Below are 25267 nucleotides of genomic sequence, written 5' to 3' on the forward strand. Positions count from 1 at the left end.
ATAATTCACATGACCTGAGAATTATTATCCCATTAATTTACTGTCTGTGAGAGACAAGTTATTGCAAATCTCGTATACATGTGCACACACACACACTCCTGCCACAGTTAATGCTAGGAAAGATCTGACACAGATTTTTACTAGCAACGTATTCTATAATAGTGTTGACTAGAGGTGTGCATCAGCTCCCAAATTTGACTCAGACCTCAGGCACTTTGGAAAATGCCCATTTATGCTCAGATCAATTTGGAGGCTATCCACTTCAACTCAAGTACCGAACCTGAACTTTGATCCAGAAATCAAGGCTTTGTACCTCCCAATGACTATCATGAGAAATCAACAAATGGCAATAACCTATTTTCTGCTTCTCAGAATTGAATGATATTTGCAAGCTTGGTATCCCCTTAGAAGGGATTGTGCTTGCCAAAATGTCAGAAAAATAGGTGCACAGGGTTTTGTGCTACACACCTTTTTTATTTTTAAAAATGGAACTGCTAATAACATTTTTATTTCTTGGAAAAACTAGATGAAATTTACACTCAAAGTTTCCCTTGCAGAGGGGATCAAGTTGCCAAGTTTCAGATGAATAGGCACAGGGGTCCTTGTGCAAGAGCAGCCTTGACATTTTGAGAGTATCTCAAGAGGGCATGCTTATCCCCATGTTCCTTGTGGACCATTGTTCTAAAAATGGCAGATGGCATAGAGGTGTCCCTAGGTGAGAAACCTGCAAAGTTCCAGAAGGATAGATGTAGCAGTTTGTGTGTAAGGGGAGTCCTCAAACTTGAGGTGAATTGCTTTCCCTTCCTCCCCCCTTCCGTATTTGGGGGACAATTTGTATGAAAATGGTGATCATCATAGAGGTGTCCCTAGGCAATAAATCTGTAAAGTTTTCGAAAGATAGGTGCCGTGGCTAGGGAGTTATGACGACTGGAAATCAATTTAATGCTTTTTTCATAGGGGATGAGGGGGCAAAGAAGCCACACATTGTGGCTTGCTTGCCCAATCGTTTGGCAGTTGACAAAACAACCCACACTGCATGGGTAGTCACCCATTATGGGCTAGCGTGTCATGTGAATGTGCCCATAGTGTTCTTACAGCGAATTTATTCTTTATTCATTCATATTGTGATAGGCTGAAGAAAGCTGCAGAATTCTGGAACAAAAATTCCAGAGGAAATGAGACCGGATAGAAAACATCAGGAAGTGAATTTACCATGATCATGAAAAGGTCACTAAAGTTACAATAGGATACCAACTGATTTCCAGCATTTCTGGATTAGATGCATTATAATTCATAAAATGCAAGGGACTAGTTTAAGTCTTGTCTACAAGCTACTGTTCCCAATGTTTAACAAATGTACTGGTTTATTTTTATAACATGTTAGGATGTTTTTATTTAGAAAACAATTTGTCATAACAACTCTTCCTTTTTTTCAGTAGGCAATAAGCTGTACTAGAGTCCCTTCCATTTGGATTCTTAAGCATGCAAATCCAACAGGAGTGAGCCCCAACTGAATGCAGTGGTATTTCAGAGTAAACATGCACATGATTGCACTGTAACTATGCGACAGTGACCTTTATATCAAATAATGCTTTGAATAAAGAATAATATCAGGATACCACTGCCCCATAATGCATTTATAACATATGAATGCATTTGCTAAACACAAGATGTCCATTTAAATATTAAAGCATTTTCACTACAGGCCAGTAAATCCATGATGGGAATTCCCCCTTTTTAAAAAATTCTAAAGCAGCTGCAGGGAACTCCAATTTTGACTGGTGTAGTGGCATTGGAGGAGGATGTCTTTAACCTTCCCCATCCACAGCTATTTTTCCAATCTTTATCACTCTCCTGTATCTGTCAGCCCCACTGAGGAAAAATATACCTGTATGTTTTTCTCAGCAGGGCTACTAGCATCTTCCAGAGAGCATAATCCTATATATGTGTACCCTGAACTCCCACTGAGTTCAATGGAACTTACCCCCAGGTAAGTGTGTATAGGATTGTGGCCTCAAACTGACAAACAGCATGAAGAAGGGAAGGGTTAATCACTCCTCCACCAGCACCTCTGCTTCAATCAAAACTGGAGCCCTCTGCAACTGCTTCATAATAAAACAACAACAAACGAACTTTGGAGATCCAATCACATCTGTTTTGGCCAGATTGTAAAGAGGACAGGGATTTAACAGGACTTTAACAATCACGTGGAAGAGGGAATGTTAGCACGTACACTTTGTCAAGAAGGGGAGAAAAACAGTGACTACAGAAACAACCTTTCCCACACAACGATGAAAGGCGCATGAGCAGCTAACCACCAAAAGGACCTCTGAGCCACTCCTGTGCTACTTGTATACACTTGCTGAAATACTTCAATGTAAGTTTTGCATGCACAGGAGTTGAGTTTTTAATTCAGTTGAAGGCTGTGTGGGATAGTTTACAATCACAACACATTCCAGCATCTGGATACTTCTGGACAACTGCACTCTGCCAGAAGCACATTACTGGTTCTCCACCCACATAGTATAACTTCAGAACATGTTTCCACACTAGCAGGAGTGAATAGTACCTTTAAAGCAGAACTCTTATCCGCTGGATGAAAAATATGTAAAGGAGCTGAAGTGGTGGGGATGTACTGGATGACCATTCAGGTGGGAACACCATTAGGGACATTCGGCCAAGAGGAAACATTACAATAGGGCTTTTTAAAATCAAACCTAGGGGAGAGATTAGGGGTTGCTTAGGAGCTTTTTTAACTGTTCTGTCTTCTAAGATTCAGAACAGTTTTACTAAATTGTTTAGAACTGTTTACACAGAATAGAATGTTTCCTCTATATGTTTATACATAAAAGTGGCACCAAGGCTTCGAAACAATTTGATAGCATTTGTGGTAGAAAAAAAATTGAGGCTTTCTGTCTCAAATTGGTTTGGAAAATTTGCAGTTATAGTAATGAGAAAGGGTCCTCTTTCATTTTTTTGTATTTCGTAGCCTGTGAAACAGCCCTAAGATGTAAATGACACTTTCCATGTACATTGTTAGCATACATTTAGTCACTTTGTCAAACAACATCTTTCAGAAACACAGTCCATCAGCGGTATGTTTGCAGATTCTGACAAGCCAATTGGACTCCCAGGGCTAAGACAAAAGAGGTTTTGCAGTCTAAAAATAGTCCCTCTAGGCCCCAGGGCTCTTCTAGCCATTGAAGAGTGGCACTTTCCCAGGGTGTTACACAAATGGTTAAGCAGAAGGCCATCAAAAATTAAACAGAAGAGATAGGGAAGGCGAGATCTTGGAATCTTCCTGCAGCAGGATTTAAACTGACATCTGCCTGGGAGCCTTCCCACCTGTTCTGAGTGCAACTTTCAAAGCTGGAAATGCAGGTCTCCCAGGTGCAAGGCCAGCACTTTCTGATATGCTGCTTCCTACACCTGAAAGATGAGACAAAAAGGCAGCAAAGAACAGAAGAAACATAAAAAACAACAAAACCTTTTGTCACCTTAAGGTGACAACATTGATTGAGTCATAAGAAGAGATGTGAAGGGCTGGTGGTGGGACAGATTACTATTATTTTGTAAAAAAAACAAACCCATTTTTTCCAGGGATCTTTGGAAATTTTGGTTTCCCTCCAAATTTTTCTGTTTTCCCCACAGTTCGTTTCCTCAAGTCTTCACATCTCTAAGCATAAGCTTCCATGCGCCAGAGCCTACTTCATCAAATGGAAGTAAGGTCCAGTAACAAGAATCCAATCAGAGCTGGGGTGACCCACGCCCAAATGGGAATTAATTGGCAAAGCAAGATTAATAATGACAATGAACACCTAATGAGGGATAATTACTTTTGGTAGTGAGCTAGCCCCTCCAAGTTTAAATCTCACCACCGCTCGCTACAGGAAGTAATTGCCACTCAGTAGGAGTTCATATGGTATTCAGATGCGGTCGTGTGTGATGCCTATTCCGATTTTGCTCTTAGATTTTTCACTAGATCTGTTGCTTTTGGCTCTGAATTGTAATGGGACATGCCTATGTCTTGCATCACTGGCCTCCCTCCAGTAATAGACCTTTCTTCTGTTTGCATTAGTGTTTGTGTGCAGACATACAGATAGTTGGACAGAGAGACATCCACTGAGGATAAACACTTCATACATCTGATAAAGTGGACTCCAGTCCATAACAGCTTATACCACAGTAAGTTTGTTAGTCGTTACAGTGCTACAGGACTCCTTCATTTTGCTGCAGCTGACAAGGCCTATTCCTCTGGAATTTGTCACTATATATGTCAAAAGCAAGCACAATCGCTTCATACCATGCAGTCTTCACCTTCTCCATGTCTATATCCTACCAGTGGCCTTTCCTTCTGTAATCATGTATCCCTTCCCTTAAGTCTTGACTCCCCATCACCTTCCACCTAGTCCTTTATTTATTTTTAAAAATCTAAACTGCACCTTCATCCAGACATGGATCTCAGGGCAGAATACTTAAAAACTCCAACTATCAATACACAAAACAGCAATCCAAAATTTGAGAGGCAACAGAAAAAGAAATTCAATCAGCTAGAACAGTACAGTGAATTTAAATGCCGGGTTTGTGTGCGTGCCTCATTTAAGAGGGTTGCATTTGATCTTGCATTTAGGTTAGTAATGCTTTTAGAATATTCTTTCTTTAAAAATATATGGTTCTACCCAATGGAGGCTTTGCAATAGGTGAAAGCACTTCTGCTCATGCAAAGCAGGGCATCCAATGTTCGCCAATCTCCCAAACCTATTTATCCCTCTCTGACATATCCCATACTGTTCCGGAGAGTCCCCCAGCCCTTAGGCACAGCTTGGTGGGGGGCATCGGGGCTGCAATGGGTAGGAGGAATTGGTAAAAATCAGGTGCCCCACCTTGTGTGAGCAGAAGTGTTTTCTACTGGCACAAAGCCATGATTAGATATAACTTCTAAAAAATATTAAAAATTATAACTTATAATCATAAAAAAATAAATCAGGGGCACCTTTTAGTTGATTATACTTCTTTAAAAATAAGAGTAATCTAATCAATTGAACACTGCAGCCTTGATAATAATGTGGGATGCAAAACATTACAATAGTAGTAACTATAATGGAACTACAGCATGGCTACCAGTGAAGCTCTGCTGGTTATCAATAGCAAAGCCTTCTCTCAGAGAGAATGCTGGGTCAATACTAATTTCTTTGAGAATTACTACTCAATTTGATGACGTTCAGGATGTCTTAGGATAGTTGTGTATATGATAGATAATACGTTCCCTAAATATTTTGTTCATTCGCTGCTGTGCTTTTCTCTCCCTTGTACTCTTCCTGCACTTAAAGAGCTATCTAGTACTAGCACTGGAATTTGGTCTTCCCTACATTGTCCCTCCCACACACCAGATCTTCCTGCTGACTTTATTACAAGAGAAAGTTCAGTGCAGTGCATATAGTTACTGCAAAAAGAATAGGCTGGGTGATGAATGAGGCCCACTACTGTTTTATTAGTGCTTTCCCTCAAACTGCACTTAAGAGGGCACATCACACAGTGTAATAATAGCTCAAATTGCACATGAGCCCTGCATAGTGTGTCTGATTGCCACACTTAGGGTGTACAGACCTGCTTCCCTCCTCTTCCTCTCAGTGGGGTATATTGCTAGCCTCAGTCCAGAAGAAAATGTAAACAGGAAACATCCTGGAAATTCCATGTAAAAATTCCATTCTTGAGAAAGAGCTCAGGGGGGTTACATTAAAGAGGCCTTTGTTGTCCATATTGTGGTATTGAATAAGCTATGCATCAGCAAAATATTGAAAGCACATTGCTGCAAGCTTTCCAATAGTGAATGACCCCAAATCAAAATTTTGTGGCTGGAGAGGGCTTTTAAGATAGACATGCCTGGGCGGCAATCCACCAGAGTCAAAGCCATAACAAGCATGGAGCACATGGGAGGTAGGGTACCTACAAATAATCTTATTTCATTGTCAAAATGTGTTCTAGATTCTCTCCTCAGTTTATTCTGAAATCTTCCATAACAAGAATTTCAGAATTGATACTGTACAACTGCATAAACGTGTTTAAGAGAAATAACATGCTTCCATAAAGCTTCTGAATGAGCCATCTGCGGAAGCCTGTAAAGGCAAGCACAATTGCTGCTATCACAGTTTCTCTCTGCCATTTCCCAACCCACCTTCAGTGCTAATCCCTTTGCCCTTAAGCTGTGAGACTTTAAGGTGACTAAAATGGTTTAACTACAATTAATACATCTTAAAAAGTTTGTAGATATGAGGGCATTAATGCCATAACTGAAGATGAAACATTCAAGCTGGCCTCTTAGGTACGTGTGGCCTCTGTTGATGTAAAAGATGTTTGCGGGTGCAATTAGAAGCGTGAAATGCTGCAGTAACTTGTGGCATGATGGACATGCATACAATTTAAATAATGATTTCTATAGCGCTTGTGAAAATGCAGCTTGCATTTATGAATTCCAGAAGACCAGCAGTGATATTCCATAACTGCATAAAGACAGATGTAACATGCCCTTTATTATGACACAAATGCTTATCATGTGAGCATTCTTAAGTAATATTCTGCTTTCAGGCAACAGATGAAGTTCATATTGCAATAAACTAGATGACTAGGGTACCACTTCATTCTTTGTCTTCATAGGCTACAATCTAAAAACAACTGAATCCTGTGCATTTACACAAGTCTAGTTTTCAAAGTTTTGTCATGGGCCTTCAGAAGAATTGTGATTGTAGTCTACAGTTAATTTATTCTGGAGTGAATTTTATTCGAGTTCTATTCAAAACTTGGCCTTAACCCATCAATAGGATTGGGTTTGTTTACGATGACAGCATCTTAAATGGTTTACAGATTAGCTTAGGGTATCATCAAGCCCTGTTGCACACAGAAATCAGACTGCTGTGGAGCTTCTTGGAGAATGTATAGTCATCATTCTGCCCCTTCCCATTCTGGTCTCAAGCTGAATTTGCTGTTGTTTCAGATGTGTATTAACTCACCTGGCCATTCCTCTAAGTCAAGGGCAGGCAATGTATGGCCCTCCAGATACTGTTGGACTGCAAGTCCCATCAGCCCTAGCCATCATAGGCAATGGTGAAAGATGAGAGTTGCAGCCCAATAACATATGGAGGGCCAAAAGTTACCCACACTTGCCTCACATGTCTTCCATGCACCATTCCTGTTCTAACAAGGGAGCAGTTTGCATGTGTGTGTGTGGGGATGTAAGTGAGTTGTGAGAGGCTGGTTAAGACGCTGAACTGCAGACCGGAAGGTCGGCAGGACAGCAGTTCGAGACCCGAGTGACGCGTGACGGAGTGAGCTCCCGTCTTCAGTCCCAGCTTCTGCCAACCTAGCAGTTCAAAAGCAAGAAATTGCAAGTAGATAAATAGGTACCGCTTCGGCGGGAAAGGTAACAGCGTTCCGTGCACCTCGGTGTTCAGTCATGCCGGCCACATGACCACAGAAGCGTCTTCGGACAGCGCTGGCTCTTCGGCTTAGAAATGGAGATGAGCACCACACCCTAGAGTTGGACACGACTGGTTAGGGACACCTTTACCTTTTTATTACAGCATGCCTGACAGAGCTTAAGCTTGGGGGTTTCAGCTTAAGCTTGACGGAAGGAGTGGGAGGAAGAGACAGGGATAGAGAACTTTTTTCTCTGTGAAGGGCTGTTGGCACACGGGAAAAGTCAACTGGGGACAGCTATAAATGGTGCATACAGGTAGAGCCATGGGTGGAGCCTGAGCCAAAAGTGGGCAGAATTTGCAGTATAGAAGGACTGCATAGCTCTTCTTCCCTTTGTGCCACCCATTCCCCCCACACACACACAAAGTGGAAGGGGAAGCAATTCTTAGGTGGTTTGGAGAGAAAGAATGGATCAACAGCATCCAGAGAGCCAGATGATGTTGAGGGCCACATGAAATTAGGCTGAGGGATGCAGCTTCCCCAGCCCAGCTATAGGAACTTCTCTACACACCCTCCTCTACATGCCTTTTATTTTGCTTATCCTAGACAAGCAGCCATTAGCAAATTATGGATCTATTCCACCAAACTTCTCAGCCAGAGCAGTTGAATTTTTATTGTTATCTATTTTTGCGGTCAATTATAAATCACATTGTGTTGCTTCATAACTATCTACATACACTAGGGACAGAATGAAGCCAACAGAAGTTTCTTTCTTTTTGTGACTGCCCTAATGTTTCAAGATTGTACCTCATACACCTTCTAGAAAATGTATTAAAAGAGACTGAACCAGGCTGTGATGACACAATCTCAGTGCATGCCAGACCAATGTGCATTGATGGGATCATTTGAATTAAATGGGCAAGAAAAGAGCTATTTCACACTTTAGTGCCTACAACACTGGCATTCAGAACTGTGAAAATGCTGTACTCGTGAGAAACATGCACTCTGTGTGGCTCACTTCATACGTTGTTTTTGAGTAGTAGTTTCGCTGCTGAAAAAGAGCCACGTCTGTGGCTCCATGCAACTGCCATAAGATATGTGAGCGACTCACAACATGGATTATTCCTACTGAGTCTCCATACCAGAGTTAACAACCTCCAGGAATGTGCAATGCTGGCATGAAGACTTTCCCCATGATTGAGCAGATCTTCCTAGAGCGCAACTCACAGATATGACAGCCATGTGGAAGTGATTTTCTGAGCAATCTCATCATCTGCCTAACATGTGTAGGCCTCTGTCACTTGTGAAGACATTGTAAGAGACATACCCAGGGTTGTTATTATGACATCCAAACCCAGGAACTCTGGGCCGTTTAGGGGTTATTTATTTATTTCTGTACTGCCCAATAGCCAAAACTCCTGGGCAGTTCACAAAAAATCTGGAGCAGATCATAAAGCAATCCATCTGGAAGCACCTTGACAACAATGCCGTGATTACTCGAAGCCAACATGGATTTGTCAAAAACAAGTCCTGCCAGACAAATCTGATCTCATTTTTTGATCAAGTCACCTCCCTTGTAGACCGTGGGAATGCTGTAGACATCATATACCTCGACTTCAGCAAAGCTTTCGACAAAGTGCCCCATGATATCCTGATGAGCAAACTTGCTCGAAGTGGGCTAGATGAAACAACGATCATGTGGATCCACAGTTGGCTACAGAATCGGACTCAAAGAGTGCTTATCAATGGGACCTTCTCAAGCTGGGGAGAGGTAACGAGCGGGGTACCGCAGGGCTCAGTCCTGGGCCCAGTGCTCTTCAACATTTTTATTAATGACTTGGAGGAGGAGGTGCAGGGAATGCTGATCAAATTTGCAGATGACACAAAATTGGGAGGGATAGCTAATACTTTGGAAGACAGAAACAAAATTCAAAGTGATCTGGATAGACTGGAGTGCTGGGCAGAAAACAACAGAATGGCATTTAATAGGGACAAATGCCAAGTTCTGCACCTAGGAAAAAGAAACCAAATGCACAGTTACAAGATGGGGGATACGTGGCTCAACCACACTACGAGCGAGAAGGATCTTGGAATTGTCGTCGATCACAAGCTGAATATGAGCCAACAATGTGATGTGGCTGCAAAAAAGGCAAATGCTATTTTGGGCTGCATTAATAGAAGCATCGCTTCCAAATCCCGGGAAGTACTAGTTCCCCTCTACTCAGCACTGGTTAGGCCTCATCTGGAGTACTGTGTCCAGTTCTGGGCACCACACTTTAAGAAGGATGCAGACAAGCTGGAGAGGGTTCAAAGGAGGGCAACAAAGATGATCAGGGGACTGGAAACAAAGCCCTATGAAGAGAGACTGAAAGAACTGGGCATGTTTAGCCTTGAGAAGAGAAGACTGAGGGGAGATATGATAGCACTCTTCAAGTACTTGAAAGGTTGTCACAGAGAAGAAGGCCAGGATCTCTTCTTGATCATCCCAGAGTGCAGGACACGGAATAATGGGCTCAAGTTACAGGAAGCCAGATTCCGGCTGAACATCAGGAAAAACTTCCTGAGTGTCAGAGCAATACGGCAATGGAACCAATTACCTGGGGAGGTGGTGGGCTCTCCCACACTGGAGGCCTTTAAGACGAGGCTGGACAGCCATTTGTCAGGGATGCTCTGACTTGGATTCCTGCATTGAGCAGGGGGTTGGACTCGATGGCCTTGTAGGCCCCTTCCAACCCTACTATTCTATGATTCTATGAAAAATTAAAACCACAAAGTACAGCATAAAATAAAATAAAATGCAAAAGCTTAAAACTACAATACAACCAGAATAAAACCTAGTAACAATGCACAATTTAAAATACAGATTTTAAACAGCAGAGCTAAAAGACTAGAATGCTAAAATGCTGGGAAAATAAAAAGGTGCCAAAAGGAGTACAATGTAGGTGCCAGGTGAACCTCTCTAGGGAGCTCATTGTTTAACTCTGGGTTAAACAAAACCAGTAAAAGATGATGCTGTTAAAGTGCTGCACTCAATATGCCAACACATTTGGAACACTCAACAGTGGCCACAAGACTGGAAAAGGTCAGTTTACATTCCAATTCCAAAGAAGGGCAACGCCAAAGAGTGTTCAAACTACTGTACAATTGCACTCATTTCACATGCCAGCAAGGTTATCCTCAAAATCCTACAAGCTAGGCTTCAGCAGTATGTGAACTGAGAACTACTGGAAGTACAAGCTGTGTTTCGAAGAGGCAGAGGAACTAGAGATCAAATTGCCAACATTCGCTGGATCATGGAGAAAGCAAGAGAATTCCAGAAAAAATGTCTATTTCTGCTTCACTGCCTACACTAAAGCCTTTGATTGTGTGGGTCACAACAAACTGTGGCAAATTCTGAAAGAGATCGGAGTACCAGACCACCTTACCTGTCTCCTGAGAAACCTGTATGAGGGCCAAGAAGCATCAGTAAGAACCGGACATGGAACAACCGAGTGGTTCAAAATTGGGAAAGGAGTACGACAAGGCTGCATATTGTCACCCTGCTTATTTAACTTATATGCAGAGTACATCATGAGAAACGCCGGGTTGGATGAATCACAGGTCAGAATTAAGATTGCCGGGACAATTATCAACAACCTCAGATACGCAGACGATACCACCCTAATGGCAGAAAGCGAAGAGGGTCTAAAGAGCCTGTTGTTGAGGGTGAAAGTGGAGAGTGCAAAAGCTGGTCTGAAACTCAACATTAAAAAAACTAAGATCATGGCATCTGGCCCCATCATTTCCTGGTATATATAAGGGGAAGAAATGGAAGCAGTGACAGATTTTACTTTCTTGGGCTCCAAGATCACCGCAGACGATGACTGTACCCATGAAATTAAAAGACGCTTGCTCCTTGGGAGGAAAGCTATGGCAAACCTAGACAGCATAGTAAGAAGCAGAGACATCACCTTGCCAACAAAGGTCTGTCTAATCAAAGCTATGGTTTTCCCAGTAGCAACGTATGGCTGTGAGAGCTGGACTATACGGAAGGCTGAGTGCTGAAGAATCGATGCTTTCGAACTGTGGTGCTGGAGAAGACTCTTACGAGTCCCCTGCACTGCAAGGAGGTCAAATCAGTAAAGGAAATCAACCCTGACTGCTCAATGGGGGGACAGATACTGAACCTGAAGCTTAAATATTTTGGCCACCTAATGCGACGAGAAAACTCCCTGGAAAAGACCCTGATGCTGGGAAAGATTGATGGCAAAAGCAGAGGGGGACGGCAGAGGATGAGATGGCGAGGTAGATAGCATCACCGATGCAATGAATATGGACTTGAGCACACTCCAGGAGAGAGCGCAGGACAGGAAGGCCTGGTTTGCTATGGTCCATGGGCTCACGAAGAGTCAGACATGACTGAACAACAAACAAAACCAGAGTTAACCGAACAACAAAATGTGGGTAATTGTTAAATTAACTCTGGGTTGTTTAATCCCTAAACAACTCAGTGTTCCTGGGTTCAGACATCATGATAACAACCCTAGAACATGGGGGTATTCCTGGGTTGTTGATTGAAAATGATGAGCACATGGGAGGCAGTGCACCATAATTCAGCCATAATTCCTGGGCCAAACAATCCAGGAATTGACATTATGTGAGAACCAGGTCAGAAACAAATGTCTCTTTTGGCCTTAAAATATATGCTTAAGATGAGATGTATGTATCTGTTCACAAGTGACAGAGGATGTTCAGAATGGGATTTATAATTTACCTTCTTGCACAACTAATCAATTTAAAAACTTGATGCAAACACATTCGGACTGTAATCCCATATACTTGGGAGTAAGCCCCACCAAACTCATCAAGGCTTCCTTCTGAGCAGTATAGGATTGCGTTGTTAAAGTAATATTTCACACATACCATGCGCCAAGAGCAGGAATGAGGCGGCAAATGGCAGGATTGACATTTAGCTTACTCCCAAGCAGGCCCTTTAAACAAACCCAGAGACCTCGAGTCGGAAACGAGCCCGATTAAAATCAGTGGGGCTGACTTTCGCGGGATCGTACCTAGCGCTGTGAAACTGTGGGAAAGCGGCTTGCCGTTCTCCGCTTACCCAAAGCCTTGCTTCCACTGAACTTCCCAAACAGGAAGGAAGCTCCAGATTGAAGAGGCTGGCGGAGCATTTACTTCTCACAGCGCCTTCCGCTCGGCGCGGTTTTGCAGGCAATGCGCAATGCAGCCTTCGCTGCAGGCGAAGCGCGTATAGAGAACGTGCATGCACCTTCACACGTTATTGTGGGGGGGGGCTCCCCTCCGCGGCTCCTCTGGAGCGTGGGCTCGCGCTGCCCCAGGCGCACGACTCCAGCGCGCGGTGTTTATAACCCCCGCAACCGCCCGCCCAGCTCCTGCGAGGTCAGAGGACAGCGGCGTTAGGACAGAGAGAGAGAGAGAGAAAGGGGAGGGGGAGGAGCGCGCAGGCGCACTACGAGCCTGTGTGTCCAACATGGCTGAGGCGCTGAGGCTTCTTCTTGTAGAGCAGCAGGAGCTGGCAGGAGGATGCTGAGCCTCCCCGGAGCAGTAACAGTGTCAGTTGTGGCAGGGGTCGTGGGGACTGAGGCAGGCTGTCTTCAGCCATGGCCAGGCTGGCAGATTATTTCATTGTGGTGGGCTATGACCATGAGAAGACAGGTAGGTGTGGCTGTTCGTGCTGTTGCTGGTGTGTCTGTGTGGTGGTGGTGGTGGTGGTGGTGGTGGTGGTGGGAGGGGAGGGGGGATATATGGCTTCCTTCCCCATGGGGTGCGGGATGCTGACTGGAGTGGGAAGCTGAGTAAACTCCTGGACGGAAGGGGCAGTTAAAGAGGGGGTGGAGGAATACAGTGGGAGAGCGTTGGATTTCCTCTCACGGGGTTGGGTGGGTTGGCAGGGAAGGTGGGGGGAGTGTGTGTGTGTGTGTGTCGTTTTCCTCACAGGAACTCGTAGGGGAAACGATGTGAGTGGGCCGCTGACACGCTGGAATTGTTTAAGGGTAGCAGCGGGCTTCCCTTCCCCCCCTGAAAATTGGGTATGGGGGACGAGAGAGTGTTGCTTCCTCCCTTGAAAGGCCACCGTGTGTGTATATATTCATGTGTGTATCTCCTATGGTGACGGTGGGCAAGTTGGCTTCCCAGTACGGCTCTGTGATTTTACCCAACCGTCTGGCAGGGAGCATCAAAACATTAGCAGAGGTTTCTCCTCTCCCACTTCTGGTGCATCCTGAGTGTGTATTCGATGACGCAAGGCGGCGGCGGCGGCGGCGGCGGGGGGGGGAGTCTCTTCCTCAACAATCCGTTGGTTAGTTTGTGTGCATGTTAACGTGTGTGGTATAGAGTGTTTGCAGCCATTGGCAATTGCAGTTGCTGCCTTTTGTTGCATCCGCGTGAGAGGCGGCTTATAATAATTTGCATAAGGGAAAATGGAGAAAACTTTGAGACATGAACAATTTGTTGAGACATGAACAATAGGCATCATTCATATCACAAAGAGGCTATAAATGGCTGATCTAAAATTAATTCCCTGCAAGTGTTTGAGTCTGAAAAAATAAATGAGGGATGGGGGTGTGTGTGTGTCTGTGTACTGAAGAATACTTTGGTCACATTTCTTTTGGATAATTCATAATAAGGAATTATACTGTTGGTGTCTTGCATATATTCTTAGATCTGTTCAGAAAATACTGAGCACAAATATTAAAGAAAAAAGTGAGAAGGTGTTCTGTGGAAAGGCTTCCTACATCTTGTATTGTTAAGTCTCATCTCCCTATGTTATCTCTACAGGTGTAAGCAAAAGTCCATATTCCTGAAAACAGTTGCTCTCAATCTTCTCTTTTGCTATGTAGGAAGCAAAACACACAGTGCTGTTGAATTTTCTAAGAATGTTTCTACACAGGAGTGTGTTTATCTATTAAAATAAAACACTTATTATTCATACTACTACTACTATAAGAGACAAACTGATAAAGAGGCAGGGCTACTGTTCAGGGTGGATGAAGGATAATTTTAGAGATGCGGGTGTGTTGGGGATGCTGATGTGTATTATTTCTCAGTATTAAAAAACCTAATAAAAGCCTTATATAGTAAAACAACAACAACAACAACACGTAAATGTATGGTGGCAGAGTATGTATTTTATAATAATAATATTGATTATTTACAAAGTGCCTCAAATCTAGGTTCTGTATAAAAAATTAAAAACATAAGAAGGGTCCTGCCCACAGGTTTGCACTCTGGTATGACAAGAAGTGAAAAAGATGCCCCGGAAATACATGATAATCTATAATATCTTAATAAACCAATTTAGAACTGTAGGTTTAAACTGCTGTACAGAACTAATGTTATGCGTATAATATGTGGGAGTGGGGAGAACCATGCTGCTATGTGCAGAGTATTTTTTTAAAAGTTTCTACACACACATTTAAATGTAAAAATATATATAATTTATTTATTTGAAGTATTACAATGTCGCTCCTCAACCAAAAAGTCTTCTAGAGCAGCTTACATATAATCAGTTAAATGAGACAGTATTGACTGATACTTAAACATCTTCATGGAGTTGTGCTTTTCAGGCAGTATTTTTGAGTGAGCCTTTAATTGCCAATTGTTGTTAAGCAGGATTTTAAAGGGCTGAATGCTCTTTAATGAATTTTTGTGGCCATGCCTAAAAAAATGCTTTTTGTCTTGACACCTCTTTCTTAGACTTCAAGTAGTAGTCTGTTTCTGTTTTACGTTTGTAATCCTATAAACAAAAATGCTAGTTGTTTCCTCCATTTAAAGTAGAAGGATAATCGAAAGCTGCAATTCTGTGCATATTTATGGAGGTCTTATTGAATTCAGTGGATCTGGCATCAGAGTAAATGTGTCAAGATTTGAATGTCTGTTCTGCATCTTTACATTAAAGAACACGTAATGTACATTTTCATTACACTACAACAACCACTGAGCTGAAAACATTTAAGAACTTGCTCAGCTTCACATTCTTGAACACTAGACTGCTGTTTGTCATGTAGGAAGTTAAACACTCTCGAAATTGCTATTGTTTGCAACATTGGGGTCAGTATTTTCTAGTTATATATGGAAATGAAGGGTTTGGCGGGGGGATGGGGGGCTGCAAATTAAAAAGCAAGTTCTTAAAATTATAGGTTCCTGTAAAAGTTGTGGCTCGTTTCTTCTCTAAAGAAGTATAACTTAGGGTGCAATCCTATGCATGTTTAGACAGAAAAAAAGTCCTACAACCCCCAGCATTCCCTAGCTAGCACGGCTGGCTAGGGAATGCTGGGAGTTGTAGGACTTTTTTTCTGTCTAAACATGCATAGGATTGCACCCTAATAAGCATTCTTATTACTTGGAACTTGGAAGCTACTGTTACCTATATTATGTAAAATAAACTAGCAGATGCCTGGTAAATCTGAAGCAAATATGTCTTCAGATGGTACTTTGTACTTTAAAAACAAAAATTAAATCAGCTGTTCACTTGACTGCCTTGTTTTTCTTTAGAACCCAGTAATTCAAACTATTTGAGAGAAAATGTTCTGTGTAAGAATAGATACGCACTGTCTATTCTGAATTCCTTTATCCCACATACAGTCCCATAATGCATAGAGAATTGGCCTTTCTTTCTTAGTCAGATTCTTTCCTAGTCAGTTTCCAGCCTTGTGATGTTTATTATATGTATGCTTACATATTATACTGCCATGGGATAACACAGACACTTGCTCCACAACCATGCTTCAACTCTATATAACATTTATAAATTTGCACCACTTAACACTCCCATCCTAAACATTTGCGCTATGATGCTAGAGTAATATCACCTGTTCAGTGTTGTGGTGATAGCTGTTGGTATTACTTATGCTGTCTTAGACACTTGTGAGCTGATGCATCAAAACTTGCGGCTGGGCTATAGGTAACTTTAGGCATCATAGCTGTAGTTTTTCCTTTGAACATAGGTCCTACAGTGGACCAAACACAATAAACTACTTTTTAGTTTAAACCAAGTTGCTCTGATTATTCAATATTAGATAAAAACATAAGAAGAGCCCTGCTGGATTAGACAGGCCTGTGCTAGGGGTAAGACTGAGCTCATCCATTTTGCCTTATATTGTAATTGGTTTATGCCTCCCTAAAGGTAATGGGATGAAAAGGAGATGCAAAGTAAGCAAAATATCTCTTATTGAGCACCCTTTGGATGAAACATATGTATCTGGCTTATATTGAGTCAAAACATTTATTTATTTAAAAGATTTATAAGCTGTTTTCTAGGGAAAAACTTCCTAAGGCAGTGTACAAAATTTAAAACCATTCAACAATGAGACAAACGATAATAAAACATAAAATCAAAATTAATTTAGATAATTCCATATACACAGTGGCACCCAATAAAGTCCTAACTCAGTTATAGAGAAAGGTAAACAGGTATATCTTTAGGGCCTACTTGTCTGCCAGGCCCCATCATTATAGGTCTTCATCAGTTAGAACAGTGTTCTACAACTAGGATGGGGGAAACCACGTAGAAGGCCCTGTCCTTCATGCCCAGCAGCATAATTGCTTTGACAGGGGCGGGCATGCAAGCAGTGTTGATCTCGAAGTAAGGGCAGGTTGTTATAGGTAAAGGTGGTCCTTCAAGTAACCTGGAATAAAACTGTTTAGGGCTTTAAAGGCTATTATTGCTGGTACTGACCAGCACTTTATAGTGGGCCAGGAAATGCATTTGAAGCCAGTGCAGCTGGTATAATACAGGAGTTGCATTATCCAGCTGGGCTGCGGTGGCTTAGTGGTTAAGACACTGAACTGCAGACTGGAAGGTCGGTGGGTCAGCAGTTCGAGACCCGAGTGCTGCGTGACGGAGTGAGCTCCCATCTTCGGTCCCAGCTCCTGCCAACCTAGCAGTTCGAAAGCAAGAAATTGCAAGTAGATAAATAGGTACCGCCTCGGCGGGAAAGGTAACAGCGTTCCGTGCACCTGGGTGTTCAGTCATGCCGGCCACATGACCACGGAAGCGTCTTCGGACAGCGCTGGCTCTTCGGCTTAGAAACGGGGATGAGCACCGCACCCTAGAGTCGGACACGACTGGTTGGGGACACCTTTACCTTTTTATTATCCAGCTGCCTAGCACCTAGCAGTACTCGAGTGCATTTTGTACCAGTTGAAGTTTCTGAACTGTCCTAACTAATCTAGCCTGAATGTCACTAGAGCAGGGATAAATGAAGCAAGGTATGTTCTCTACAGATAGGCTGGTATGCCATCTACAACACTAAGCTGGTAAAAAGCACTTCTGGCCACAGCTACCACCTGAGCTTCCCTTGAAGTGCCAAGTCCAGGACAACTCCCAAACTGCATACTAGGTGCTTCAGGGGGAGTGTAACCCCATCTAGAATTGGTTGCAAGCCCCCATCTAGCTCAATACTGTCTACACTGACTGGCAGCAGCAGCTCTAAAGTTTCAGACAAGTTTTCTTAGCCCTACCTGTATATACCAGAGACGTGAGTCTTGGACTTTTTGTATGCAAAGTGTGTATTCTGCCACTGAGCTATGGCCCTTCCCCCTAAATATGTATTTATGTATTTTAAAATTTTATTTGCCACCTTTCAGGACAGAAGCCCTCCCAAGGCAGCTCACAGCAATAAAATATGGCTTGTATATCGACATAACAATCTACCCTGACTTGCAACAGCTCTCCAAGGTCTTGGGCAGAGACAGATCTTTTCCAGCCCTGCTTCTGAGACTATTTTAATAGGAGTTTGCCCAGGACTGAACTTGAAGCCTTGTGCATGCAAAACATGCACTCCTGCATTGAGCTATGGCCCCTTCACTGTGATTTGTTTAGAAAATAAGCACATGTTTGAATTTCATGGAGCTGTTCATTAGGCACCCTTGAAAAGACAGATTTCACAAGATTTAAGAATATCTGGCAGAGAATTAGGCAAGAATTAATCTGTTTTGCCATTTTCTGTCTTCTCACATATTTCACCTCTTCAGCTTGTATATAACTGTCAAGCAGGATTAAGTTGACTTTACTTGCATCTGCATCAAAATATGAGTTATGCTTTCTTCATATTCATCTTAGCAGAATGAAGAATTACTATGAAATTGTATAAACTGGTTTAATACAGGGGCAGGTAGAAGGCAGACTGGGATCTTTTGGTAAGTCCCTGGGTGATTTGCAGTCAGTAAGCAAATCTAACTCCCAATGACTTATCGACAGTGACATCAAAAGGGCTTCTTTCCTCCTAAATTCTTGCTAAAATGAAGAAAGCTTGGGACGGGGCAGCGGCGGGGGGAACAGGAGTAGATCTATGTGTGAAAGGATTTGTGTGCAAGCTTCGGTTCTGGTACTGAAAACAACTCCCTGGTCTGAACATATGCTCAGAGGCACCTTGTTTTGCCATTCTTTGTATGTCTTCTTGAGCCACTATTTGCACCTGGCTACAGTTGGTAGACTTTGGGCTTCTAGTGAAAAACAAAGTAGATCCCATAAGCCTAAAGTCTGTCCATCCCTGGTTTAATGTGTTAAATAATGTGGTTGGAAAACGGGCACAATGAATTCAGCAAAATCTAATTATGCTGTAACTTTTGTCCTCCCCCAGTGACTTTTGAAGTCTTTGACAACAAGAATTCCCATGTAAATTTGTTTGCCTTCTGGAATGTCAATAAGACTTGAGGGAAGTACACAGATGTTTGCAGAGATTAAACAAGGATATGAGAAAAATAACCCACTCCATTTGTTTTGTTTTTGTTATGAAGTTCTGATCACACTCACCTCTGAGATTTGATGTGTGGCCTTATTCAGGATGATAGGCTTCAAGACACTGTTACATGTATAAAGGATTCAAGAACAGGCAAAACTAAACATCCTGTCTTATACAGGTAGATGTATATTAAAACTGTGGGAAATCATAATTAAAATTGTCAATTTAGAAGTAAGCTGTTAGAAATAGTAAGGATTTCCTGCTTTCTTTTTTTTATAAGGAAACTTAACAGGATCTACTTTGTGGGAATAAAATAATGTGCTGTTCTTTGCAGTGGCGCAGTACCTAAGGGTCACTGTGGTAAGCTTTTTCTGTTGATTTTCAGAGTGATTAGGAAATTTAGGTAAGAGAGCATTTCAGTTTTTCATATACTTAAATAGTTCTGTATATTGGGCAGTTTTTCATCCTGCAGAAAGAATGCTCTTACATTTGTTGTTGTTGTTCAGTCATGTCTGACTCTTCGTGACCCCATGGACCATAGCACGCCAGGCCTTCCTGTCCTGCGCTCTCTCCCGGAGTGTGCTCAAGTTCATATTCATTGCATCGGTGATGCTATCTAGCCATCTCATCCTCTGCCATCCCCTTCTCCTGGAATTTTCTTGCTTTCTCCAATTTTCTTGAAGAGATTTCTAGTGTTTCCCATTCTATTGTTTTCTTCAGTTTCTTTGCATTGTTCATTTAAGAAGGCCTTCTTGTCTCTCCTTGCTATTCTCTGGAAATCTGCATTCAGTTGGGTATATATTCCCCTTTCTCCCTTGCTTTTCGCTTCCCTTCTTTCCTCAGCTTCTTGTAAAGCCTCATCAGACAGCCGCTTTGCTTTCTTGCATTTCTTTTTCTTTGGGATGGATTGAGTTGCTGCCTTCTGAACAATGTTACAGACCTCCATCCATAGTTCCTCAGGCACTGTGTCTCTCAGGTCTAATCCCTTAAATTTATTCCTCACCTCCACTGTATATTCTTAAGGGATATGATTTAGGTCATACCTGAATGGTTTAGTGGTTTTCCCTATGTTCTTCAATTTAAGCTGAAATTTTGCAAGAAGCAGCTCATGATCTGAGCCACAGTCAGCTCCAGGTCTTGTTTTGACTGACTGTATAGAGCTTCTCCATCTTTGGCTGCAAAGGACATAATCAATCTGATTTCGATATTGACCATCTGGTGTCAATATCATGTCCATGTGTAGAGTCGCCTCTTGTGCTGTTGGAAAAGAGAGTTTGCTATGATCAGCGTGTTCTCTTGGCAAAACCCTATTAGCCTTTGTCCTGCTTCATTTTGTACGCCAAGGCCATGCTTGCCTGTTATCCTGGTGATTTCTTGACTTCCTACTTTGGCATTCCAGTCCCCTATGATGAAGAGGACATCTTTTGTTGGTGTTAGTTCTAGAAGGTGTTGTAGGTCTTCATAGAACCGATCAACTTCAGCTTCTTCGGCATCAGTAGTTGGGGCATAGACTTGAATTACTGTGATGTTGAATGGTTTGCCTTGGATTCATACTGAGATCATTCTATCATTTTTGAGATTGTACCCCAGTACTGCTTTTCCCACCCTTTTGTTGACTATGAGTGCTACTCCATTTCTTCTAAGGGATTCTTGCCCACAGTAGTAGATATGATGGTCAACTGAATTAAATTCACCCATGCCTGTCCATTTTAGTTCACTGATTCCCAAGATGTCGATGTTCAATCTTGCCATCTCATGTTTGACCACCTCCAGCTTACCTTGATTCATTGATCTTACATTCCAGGTTCCTAAACAATATTGTTCTTTACAGCATCGGATTTTCTTTTCACCACCAGACACATCCACAGCTGAGTGTACTTTCGGCTCTGGCCCAGCCGCTTCACTCTTTCTGGCGCTACTTGGAAATTCCCTCCGCTCTTCCCCAGTAGTATATTGGACACCTTCTGACCTGAGGGGCTCATCTTCCGGCATCATATCTTTTAGCCTTGGACTTTCAGATGCAAGGAGAAGGGATGTGAATGTGATAATAGTGCCATTTGGCTTCCCAATCAAGATTTTATGTTCTAGCTATGACCTAGTTCTAGCGCACAAAGCAAAAGGTTGTCATTTTACTGGTGAATGCTTTGGGATTGGTTGGAGCGCTAAAGCAAGCAATGTGAACCAAACATCATAATGCATTTCTTTAGAAAATACATTGCATAAGACAGCAGCATTCAACTGTTAATGGAAATGTTTTTGGGACTGAAGTGATCTTTGAAAACATTTTTTTCTTTGCCTTAATGCCATATAGCATCAGCAGACTGTAATTGTGCCAATATTCCATTCCTTCGTGCTGTCTGGAAAAAGAACGATTGATGGATTTCCTATTGAGATGAGATCTTTGTACAATGTGTGGAAACCACTAAATTTAGTGGAAACTACAGAGACTCTATAACTTTGAATTGCTAGAGCACTTTCTTAATAAATAAGTGTGAAATATACTATGTTCAAAACATGACATTTGTAATGGAAAGTATTTCAATGACAATGGAGGCAAGCAAAATGTGTTCTTCCTAACAGAAAATATTTCAAATAGCCATTTCAGTCTCAAAAGTAATGCCCAGAAGGGACACACATTTTTGTTGGCATATACTCTGGAAACTAATTTAACTTGTCCTGAGATGTGAGGACAGTAAGGCCATTTAATATAAGGCAAATAATGAACTTTTAAGGCTATCTTGAGCCAAAACTCTGACAAAGAAAACAATGATCCTCTCTTATACAATGCATGAATGAAACATTGCAATTTGTGCCTAATGGTTGCGGCTTCGTTTAGCAATAATGACCAATGGCCACCTTGGCCAGCACATCTTGCATGACATGAACTGGCTGCAGTCACAAACATCTTTCAATAGGAAATGATGGAAACTTAACATTTCATCTGCTCTAGTGTGAGACGTGCAACAACATAATGTAGAAGACAATTCTTTTTGTCTCTTTATTAACTGATGTGAATCTAAAACATAAGTACTGTGCAAACACCAACAAATTATGCACTGTACAATAAACATTTGAATTTCAACTCAAACCTGATTAACAGGCTTTCAAAAAAACTTGTTCAAGTACTGAAATTTAAATTCCAATTTCTCAGAGTTCCAAAACCATTAGAAAACATGATAATGTAGGGATAAGCAAATGTTCAATCCCTGCTTGAACGTCATATAGTAGAAATATGGCACAACTGGTGATGAAAGTGAAGAAAATCTTTCCACATAATCCTACTGCATTTCTCATCCACTTGTCTTCTTTGTTAATATTTCCTAGTATCTCCAAAATATTCATAAGTTAAAATGCACAATAGGCTGCTAGCTAGATAAAGATAGTATATAGCTGTGTTGATGTAACCCTGTATTATTAATAGTTGAACACTTCAGCCTATACAGTGTAGTTACTGAAGAAATGTGTTCCGATAGCTTGTCTCCCGTTACTTAGCTACTCACTTAGTTCTCTAACCAGTCCAAATACATGTTTGGGTAAAAATGTTGAGGAAGTGTGTTTGAACTAGCTTGTAACTAGAACATACAACCTGACTATGGAGTGAAATTATACTATTACCATGTATTCTTACTCCTTCTCCTGTATGACTAGTTGTAATGAAAAGCATTCTTTTTATACAAGGAAAACTGGCCAAATGTTATGTATGTATTAATCTTTATATATGCCTGTCTTGGTATGAGATGCATGCCCTCTTTGATTCCAGGTCATTGTTCTCTCAGTTTCAAGTACGTCTTTTAAAAAAAAAGTCATGCTGATTGTAATTCAGGAAAAGGTGGTTCAAATCTATTAATTAAAACAAATTATTGAATTGTATTGCAATATTAGACATATTAGGAGAAGGGGTATTTCTCCTGGCTAGTAAAATGCGAAAGAAGATAATGGCCTGAAACTCATGAAAAGTTACAGTGATACTTTTTTTCGAGATGGCATGCTTTTATTCTAAAACTAAAGTACAGCAGCACTTAAAATTGATTCCTCTTCAGGTAATTTTGAAACTGGACATTGTGATAAAGCAGATGCCTTTTATTAATTTTGTTGTTGTGTGAAAATGAGGGCACCCCGAACCATGTAATTTAGGTTCTGAATTTTAACTTATTTCAAAATGCCCTAATTGCGCAATCCTGTTTAACAATGCATGTTTGGACAGAAAAAGAGTCCTACAACTCCCAGCATTCCTCAGCCAGCATACTGGCTGGAGAATGCTGGGAACTGTAGAACTCTTTTTCTGTCTAAACATGCATAGGATTGTGCCCTAAATCTCTCCCTTGAAGATTTGCACAACATTGCTACAGCTTCATTTCAATGAAGCTGGATTCCACATCATATATGAGAGAGGTGTCACTACCAGTGTTGCTTTATGAGGAATGCTTTTGGTTAGGGTGTGTTTAACATCCATTGCACTTTACTGAGCACACAAGGGAAGAGAGGAGCAGGGAGCAAACCTCTGTTCGTTTGCTGCCCCATACCTATGCAGTTGATAACATTCAGTTCTACTCTTGGGACTCTGCCAACCCATCCCCCAACTAATGCAGTTTCAGGTACCATCTTCCCCATGCAAGCAGGGTTTTTTTTTTTTAATGTATACACCACTTCAGTAGCTACTGTTTGCCCCCAGAGGAGCAAACTTGACTTCATGAAAATCCAGATTTAAACAGAATTGCCTCAGAAAGCATCTCCGTGTAGATGGGGCCCAAGTGTGGTGACATAACTGTAGCTTCTTTACCCCACTGCAGTACTTCAGACTTTCAGGTGGCACAAGCTCCAAGATATTTTATTACAGTTTACTGTTGGTCTGTGCAAGGCCCTTGATTACTTATTTCCAATTACTAAAGGAATAATGAATATTTGTTCTAAGGTTTAGCACTCCTTCACAATATATTTCCTTTCAGATAGCACGTATCATAAATGGTATAAAATGCCCGGTAAGTAAGCAGGGTTTACTTGTATGATCAGCATAGGTTTGTAAATAAGAAGATTAACTATTTATACATTTTCCAGATGCTTTCACATTCTGTGAAATGCTCTTTGAAGTAAGGCACCTTTCCTTTGAAGTGTGTCCTGGGCTCTTGGCTATGGTACTAGCCTCTAATCTTAGCACTGCAGAGGCTAGTTTGGCTGGTCCTCATGTTACAGTTACCTGCTTGATGCCTATCCAATACAGTTTCTATCCTGTTGCCCTCCATTTTAGCTCCCTTTCCTATCTCTGGTTTTCTCCTATAGTTTGGACAATGTAGTTCATTGTCTGTGTCCTCCCCCCCCCCCCCCCCCGTTGGAGCTGGGTGTAACTATAGGAGTGGCTACATGTCACGGCAAAGGTTACATAAGGAAAATCTTGCTTGTCTTAAGGGGCAATGCTATATACTTTCCAGAGTGTTTTCTAAAACCATGCGCTTTCATCTGAAAAATCTGGATTTTTGCACATACCTTTGTCCAAATCGAAGTTCTGTTGTTCTAAGTTTATGCATGCATAGGCTTAATTTTGCACAATTGGCTGCTATTGATAGCATGACAGCACATGTATTCACATCTTGTTACTAGTTCCAGTTTAGTGCTGTCTTCCAGGTGTAATCTTGAACTCTGCTATTCCTGATTGAACAAGGGATCATCTAGTGAAGTAGGTGATAAATAATATGGTGATTTAACAGAAATGGAAAATGTTTTGTTCGCAAAGTTGGAGATACCCAGAAGCATTTTTAGAAAGATACACTTGTAGAAATAGTGCATAGGTACTTGGATGCCTTTGCAGAAAAGTGTATTTGGGGTATTAGCAGGAAAATAAGTCAAGAGGTGGTTAAAGAGGGGCAGATGGAAAATGCACTGATAGTAGGAATGTCTACAGGTAGTTTTGCCTAGGTTACATGTTGCAGCCGGGAAGGTCTGGTGTAAACGAATACCCATAGCTGCATTAGGTGATGTAGACAAAATCAATAAAAAAAATAAGTGGAAACCCTTCACAGAATGGAGTTGTAGCAACAGGGTTTTTCCTGCACTGCTCAGAACTTAAACCCATGGTCATATGGGAAGCGGCTCTAGTTTCCAAGAGGGCTGACACTACCATACGAAGGAGTTACAGTGTGGGCTTCATTATCTTCTAACAT

At 41.7% G+C, this 25267-nt stretch overlaps 1 protein-coding gene and 1 long non-coding RNA gene across 6 annotated transcripts in view; one reads left to right on the forward strand and one right to left on the reverse strand.

Moving 5' to 3' along the window:
* Positions 1-457: 457 nt before the first annotated feature.
* On the reverse strand, positions 458-12787 carry LOC146357706 (uncharacterized). 2 transcript variants are annotated; one of them, XR_014790753.1, is made up of 3 exons: positions 12509-12787; positions 7402-7528; positions 458-3429 (listed from the first exon to the last, which is right to left on the reverse strand). It is a non-coding gene; the product is annotated as an uncharacterized LOC146357706 (long non-coding RNA). The 2 variants fall into 2 exon arrangements; XR_014790752.1 differs by having other exon boundaries at positions 1351-3429; positions 12462-12787.
* Positions 12788-12876: 89 nt separating this feature from the next.
* The window catches only part of SBF2 (SET binding factor 2), a 388549-nt gene continuing 376158 nt past the window's right edge, over positions 12877-25267 (forward strand). For all 4 annotated transcript variants that reach the window (XM_084854235.1, XM_084854251.1, XM_084854241.1 and 1 more), the window contains exon 1: positions 12877-13083. In XM_084854235.1, coding sequence (XP_084710361.1) covers positions 13029-13083 — 55 coding nt within the window. In that variant the 5' untranslated portion in view covers positions 12877-13028. The remainder of the gene's footprint in view (positions 13084-25267) is intronic.

Source organism: Heloderma suspectum, chromosome 1 (genome assembly GCF_057233095.1).
Source record: "Heloderma suspectum isolate Gila_16-S chromosome 1, 16-S_ref, whole genome shotgun sequence".
NCBI lineage: Eukaryota > Metazoa > Chordata > Lepidosauria > Squamata > Helodermatidae > Heloderma > Heloderma suspectum.